At 41.7% G+C, this 6,947-nt stretch overlaps 1 protein-coding gene across 1 annotated transcript in view; it reads left to right on the plus strand.

Annotated features, from left to right (window-relative positions):
* The first annotated feature begins 795 nt into the window (after positions 1-795).
* Positions 796-6,947, plus strand: part of HDAC11 (histone deacetylase 11) — a 19,504-nt gene continuing 13,352 nt past the window's right edge. Inside the window, exons 1-2 of the mRNA XM_010137382.1 lie at positions 796-940; positions 3,151-3,251. Coding sequence (XP_010135684.1) covers positions 874-940; positions 3,151-3,251 — 168 coding nt within the window. The 5' untranslated portion in view covers positions 796-873. The remainder of the gene's footprint in view (positions 941-3,150; positions 3,252-6,947) is intronic.

A 6,947-nucleotide genomic window follows, 5' to 3' on the forward strand; every position in this document is an offset into this window, starting at 1 on the left:
CTGCAGACCGGGAGAGAGCGCCCCGGTGAAGACCCCAGGGAAACGTCGCCTTCCCTCAGCCTCCGCAGGGCCGAGGCCTTGCCGAGGGGCAGAGGGAGGAACCGCGGCCGGGGGTGGCATCTTACAAAACCGCCTTTTATTGCGGGGTGGGGCGAGGGAAGGGTCCAGGGAGCCTCGGCTCTGTTCGTGGGTGGTGTGTGGGGATGGGGACTGCCGGCTCTGGTGAAAAACCTCCATTGTCTTCGTGTTTGGTTGTTTTGTTTTTAACTGGATTTCAAAAGGGTATTTTTGAGCATATTTAGGCTGGAAATAAGGGGGTTTCTGTTTGTATTGTTCACCTGACAAAAGACCCTTCTGTCTTGCTCAGTAAATTGCAAAGCCTTTTTGCAAACTTCAACTAATTTTGGGGAAACAAGAAGAGAAGTTTCAGGGCAGAGGAGGGAGGCGAGGGCTGGTGGAGAAGGCTGAGTGTGAGTGCAGAATCACCTCTTGGGTTTGGCTATCCGTTGACCCATGCGTGCACAGAGGTGTCCACCGAGTACCCGGAGTGTGCACTTGTAAATGCAGAGCGTGGCGTTGCTTGCCTGTGCTGTGAACTGCCTGTTCTGTGGTTTAACTGCTGTGGCTGGAAGTGAGGGGTGGTGGTACTCTTGCTGAGTAACACCAAGTGTTTCCTTCAGTCACTGTCGGAAACAGCATCTTCGAGAATCATTCCTAATGTACAATTGAGACACCCATTCAAATTAGTAGTTGCTAAAAATAGTGAATAGTTTGGTTTTTTGCTTTTCAAGGCCTCACAGGACTGAGCTCTATGAGGACCCTCCACCAGCATGCTGGCCTATCGTGTATTCTCCAGACTACAACATCACCTTCATGGGACTTGAGAAACTGCATCCATTCGATGCAGGGAAATGGGGAAAAGTAATCAATTTCTTGAAAGGTAAAATAACAGAAGGTGCCTCTCGACCAGCGTTTGCAGACTTATGTTAATAATTGCCAACCTTGTACATCTTCATTGCTCATTGTGTAGATTTAAGCTACGCTTTTTAATCCCATTTGGAGGGCTTTAGTGTTCTTACACATTTGCAGATGTAAACCTTAGCACGTTACATCAGTTGCAGGATTTCTGAGGTGGGCTGGATGTCACGCGTTATATGCTGTTGAAGATCATGTCTATGAAGTATTTAAAAGATGGAATTGTAATGTTAGAGCAAACATCCTACACCAGGGCTTTTAAAAAGGTTTGTTTCACCATGCTTTGGAAGTGTATTTTCAAGCCTGCTCCACTAATTAAACCCAGTTTGGGAGCACTGTGCATCGCTTCCTATAACCTCGTGCTCCCAGTGCTTTATGCCTGGCTTAGCGAGAGCTGTGGTGTTCCCGAGGGCTCGTGGAGCTCCTGGTGTTACTGACCAGCTTGCTGTGGGGTATAGCTTGGTTACAGACTGCAGAGAGACTGTTGGCAAATGGCACTTTTCAGGCTGAGAGAGGAGTGCAGCTGATATAAATCCATTCTTGATCAACCTCATGATGCACTTTGGTGATGTATGGGAAGAGCTTTGAGGTGCCTCTGGTGACAGGCAGGTGGTGCTTGTTAGTGCTGTTTAAACAAATTGGAAGATACGGGCAGAATATGTTAAGGAGATACAAGTGTAAGCACCAAGGTTAGGGTCAGGACCTGTAGAATCTTGGCATCCCTTCATCTAAAGTTTAACCCTTCTCATCAAGTGGGAAAAAAAAAAAAAGGCATTTTCTCTGGCTAAGGCAAAGATTGTCCCAGAGCCAGGTGTCTTCCGTTTGTGGTCCTAATGACTCCAACTGATGATCTTTTGCAGTTGCCCTTCCAACTTCAGGGTGTCTTGTGTTCATTGAACCGGAGTTAAATGAATTCTAACGCTCCATTTAGTAGCTGAGTTTTGGATCTTCCCTCTGACAGCCTTAACTAATTTAAGTCATGGGTTCCATGACCTTTAATTAATTATTTCTTTGACTAACCTTTGGTCAACCTCAAAACCTTTCTGTGCCTTCCCTGTGTAACATGTTTCCCTCTAGCTCTTGTCGATGTGAAGTGTCCGCTCTTTACTCTCAGTCTTTCACAGAAATCTTCTTTTCCCGATTGTTTTACTCTCCTCCCTTTGTAAAGAATAAAGAGCTACAGAGTACTCTTGGTTTTCTCTGGCTCTGCAGCAGCTCCTGGCAGTGGCTAACCTACACTGTTCCCTATCATCTAGAAAATCACCAGTGGAAATCTTTCTATGCTTCCCTTCTCCTTCCTCAGGAATGACACCATTAGCAGCTCGGTTTTCTGTCTGGTGCCAGGAATGAATGAAATGTTTCTCAAGCCTCAGTAAGGAGAAACAGAAACTTGCCAAAACAAATATTGTTGCAGGTGCTGCTCTTGTATAACACATCTGAACAAAATCTCACACATTTGTCAGTTGTTTTCTTCCTCCTCGAAGTATAAGATAGGAGGAGAGGTGCAGTCTTAGAAAGCTGCAGCCGTGCAGTTATGAAATACCGGAATTTGTCTGGGAAGGTCAGCATGATGTTTAAAGTGCTCCTCTGCGATGCAGCGTTGTTTTTCTGTGCTGCTTGGCTTTTTCAGTTGACCCTAACTTGAACTTTCTGACAAGTGTATCCAGATGGGTGCGTTCAAACAGATTCACTTTGATCACACTGGCAAATCCTGGAGTCATTTTCTGTAACTTGCTCTTATAAAGCCAGGGTTTTAAATAAACTGCCTCCTGGCCTCTGAGAGGAAGAGTTAATAGCTGGTCGTTGGTATGTTACAGAAATACTCTAATTAAGAGTAAGTGTTCGCTTCCGTGAGCATCCAAGCAAGTATTTTGCTTTGAGTTTTTATTTTCTTATGTTCTTCTGATTGAGGGAATTGAATACTTGTATTAACTGTGGAATTCCTTAAAGAGTGTTAAAGAATGGTGAATATTTGATCGTGTGAGCAGTGACTGTAAGGAGTCCTGTGGTTCCTTTGTGTCTGTCTATCCTCTGTCACTGCCTGTCTTTTCTTTCAGTTTTTACATCACAGATGCCGTTATTACATCAAGGTCAAAGTAGCTGCTTTGGCGGGGTGGAGCATGGGAAGTTCAGTGACAGTGTGCAATGCCAATTGATATTTCTCTCCTGTTTCAGAAGAAAAACTAATTGCAGATGACTTGATTGTTCAGGCACGGGAAGCTACTGATGAAGATCTCTTGGTTGTTCACACAAGGCGCTACCTTAATAAATTAAAGGTGCTGTACGTATTAATGCGTATTTCTTTTTTTAAGCGAGCTATCTAAAATTAGTCTGAAAGGCAACAGATATCCTGCTAGATATGTTAGAGAGTCAGCTTTACAGGTAATAGTTGGTCTATTTTGATAACATTCTCCCTGAGAACAGTGAAAGAAAAACATAGGAATAGGGGGCAGTTCACACTATAGAGGGGGGCTGGGGGTGAAAGAGGTTCTACCATGTTATGTAGGTGACTTGAAATGATATTGCAGGGAAGTTAAATGAACATAAGGAAAATTTTAATGTTTGAAATGTAAAGAATGTTCTCCTTAATACCTGGGGTTTAGTCTTCAAAAGCGGAAGTTTTGATTTACTCTAGTAAAAAACAGTTTGGAAATGGAGAATACATTGGAGAGCGCTAAAACAGCAGGTTCATCGGATGGTTTTTAGTGCCAGGATTACTTTTTGGCTTTGGCGTTTGTATCTCCTCAAAGGAGTGTCCATGTAGTGGTTCTGTTGTTGGTCTGTTGTGGGGGCAAGTACTGGCTTCCTACTTAGCCACTGTGGTGTCAATGGAGTATGGAGATAGCTGAAAGATCACTGCAGGGGCATAACCTTCCATGTCATCTTTGCGTGAAGGTTTCCGGTACCAGCTTGTCCAGGGTTATGTATTCACAGGGTATAAAGAGCGTTCCCTGGGTATTTCTAAATGAAATGTCTGTTTGTTAAATGTCAGTGTAACTTCAGGTGTGAGATCTCTGTTTCTGAGTATAGTCAATCATCTGCAGGTGGAATTGGATAGGAGATGAGGGCAGGTGCCATTGCTTTTATTTTGCAGCTCTTTACTTGGAGGGCAGAGAAGTGATTAGTGTGAGAAATAATCTTCCTTTCATAATTCAGACAAAGTTATTTTGAGTCCTCTTTGCCCTTCCACAGTGAAAGAGTTCTTGTCTTGCTATTTCTGGAACATTTTCTTTTTCAGTGTAAGTGTTCTGTTATTTCTGTGAACTTTTTTTCACTCTTACTCCTTTTCTGAGTTCTCTTAACTTCTTCATTCTGAGCTATAAAATGCAATTTCATACATCATTAGATTTGATTTTATTGCAGCTATTCTTGATATTGAGTTTTTAATTCCATAGAACCACCCACCTCTTTTTACTGAATCACTTCTTTGAAGCAGGGCATAACGTGTGTAGCTCGGTTTGGAACACCCTAACAGTATTTTTAGTACCTACAGGATGGCTTTGCAGGGAGTTATCCATGTAACTGATGTCTTGGGGGACTGTCGTGTGTATTCAGATGGGATTAACTCTGCATCACTCATTCCCCTTTGAGAGAATATTTCCTGCCACTGTAGAGACTGGAAGATGTTGTACTGGTCATGCCAGGCAATGAGGTTACAGCTTATTTCAGACTACACAAGTCTTTCTCTTGAACCTTTTTTATCTGTGAGAAGTTCTGCATACGTGAGTGAATACTGAAATGTAGGGTGAGGATAATAGTTGTGCCTCAGTGGAATGCAAGATGCACTTTTCAGAAAGTGATCAATCAGTTGAACTTAGAAATTTTCATCTGTTTTATAGACTAGCGTATTTTGTAGGTTTAGAAATACAAAGTTAATTCATTAGGAATGGAAGTTTTTCTGCTTAGTGAAAAGTGGATTGATGGGGTTGTAGGGAGTGTTTGGTGCTCAAATACTTGTGTGCATTCACTCATGAGCACATGGTATGTGCTTTTTGTTCGGATAAAACAGTCACCCTCGGATAAAAGGTGTCTTTTATAAATGGACACCTTTGGAAGTGCTTAAAATTCCCCTCTCTGGTGCCTCAGTTGGTGCAGTCCTTGTGCTGTCATCCATTCTCTCAGTTTGTTCCCTACGTTGTGCTTTTTCCTTGCTCAGGTTTTTCAAACTTGGTGACAAATTTCTGAAGGTGAGTGGTGGCTTGCTGTAAAATGGTAATTCAAAAGATCACAGGAGCAGATGAATGAACTTGATTCCTTTTACCTAAATTTTCATGTAAATGTTAATGTGTCAGGTAAAGGTCTGTAGGAATCTACAAAAATGTTATTTTAAAGGTGATGATATTTACGTGTGTTTGGAGGAAGCACCAAGGAAGGATGCTTAGTCCCAGGGGCTGACAGGTTCCAGCATGTACACACGTGCCATAGGGTGTTTCTGCAGCCAAAGCAACTAACTAGTCACCCTCCGAAGGACAGGTAGCACTTCGTGAGCAGTAATTTGTTTCTTTTAATATTTCCAACTCACTAGCTGGGAGACTGATGCACCAAAATTGGTTCTTGGCCGGTTGGTTTTTGTTGGGGGTCACCTGGCTGTAATGGGTTTCTCCCACTGCAGTACTCCTGAGGGTAACAGTGTCTTCATACCTTGATCTGGAAACTTCTGTGAAAGTTAAAAGCTTCCTCCTCCCCTTTATGATTTTATCTTCTGTTAATTCAAGCTAAAATCGTAGTTTCTTTATCTATTGAAGCTGCACCCAAATAGCTTTGTCCCAGGCAAGCTTCTAAATATAAAATCACGTTAGTTGCTTGGTGTTAGATTTGTAAGTCCATGAATTTTCCCTTGAAGCTGGGACTAGCTCCAGGAACTTATCAAAGATTTAAACACCATATAAATATAGATATTAGAGAACAAAATTGCAGATTTTCCATAAATTTGATGTCTTGTTGGCTATTTAAAATGCTGGAATGCAATGACTGTGTAACATCAAAGGCAGTACATCAGAGAGTGGTTTTGATGATTAATGTGCTGTTTGTATTAATCCAGGGTGTATCAGCATAAAAGCAACTACTTTGGCATTATCTTCCTAATAGTGTTTTTCAGATCAACATTTAGTCCTTGAACACTAATAATTTGAAAAAATATGTAAAGTCATTTAACCTTGCTAAGAAGAATTTTTATAGTTAAGGAATTAAAGGTAGTAGTAATAATACAGAAAGAAGTAGTAACTGAGGTTATTCTGATATTCTGATACTGCAATTTGGTTGCAAAAAATTGTAGTTAAAAAAACCCCTACACAAAAATGTGAAGGGTTTGTTCCCTGTCTAAGGGAACTTTCTGAAGTTTTGTGATAGTCATTCGCATTTGAGATTAAAATGTATTTTATCCAAATGTGACCTTTTCAGGTTCATTTTAGATCAGCATTGAATCTAGATTTTTATATTATGCTTGTTTAAAAGCTAAAATATCTTGCAAAAGGACTTTAAGTCCTTACCAAGGACTTTGTAATCTTACCAAGATTGACTGTATTACAAAATAATTAAAGCACTTTATTAATGATGGAGAACTATAGTGTGGTAACGGAATAATATCTTACCAATAGAAAAGTAATAAGAGCGTGAAGTGATCTCTTGACAAAATATAGCTGGTGCTTGAGAACATTATGAATAACTCCAGCCCACCCAGTATTACTTTGTAGGTGGAATGTTGATAGAGTCATAGACTGGTTTGGTTTGGAAGGGACCTTCAAAGCTCATCCAGTGAGCAGGGACATCTGCAACCAGAGCAGGTTGCTCGGAGCCCCAAGGTCCAGCCTGACTTGGGATGGTGCCAGGGGTGGGGCTTCCACCACCTCTCTGGGCAACCTGGGCCAGGGACGCACCTCAGTGTTAACTATTTCTTCCTTATATCTGGTCTGAATCTCCCTCTTTTAGTTTAACCCATCCGCCCTTGTCCTGCCCCCACAGCCACTGCTGAA

Source organism: Buceros rhinoceros, unplaced genomic scaffold (genome assembly GCF_000710305.1).
Source record: "Buceros rhinoceros silvestris isolate BGI_N320 unplaced genomic scaffold, ASM71030v1 scaffold39385, whole genome shotgun sequence".
Taxonomy (NCBI): Eukaryota; Metazoa; Chordata; class Aves; order Bucerotiformes; family Bucerotidae; genus Buceros; species Buceros rhinoceros.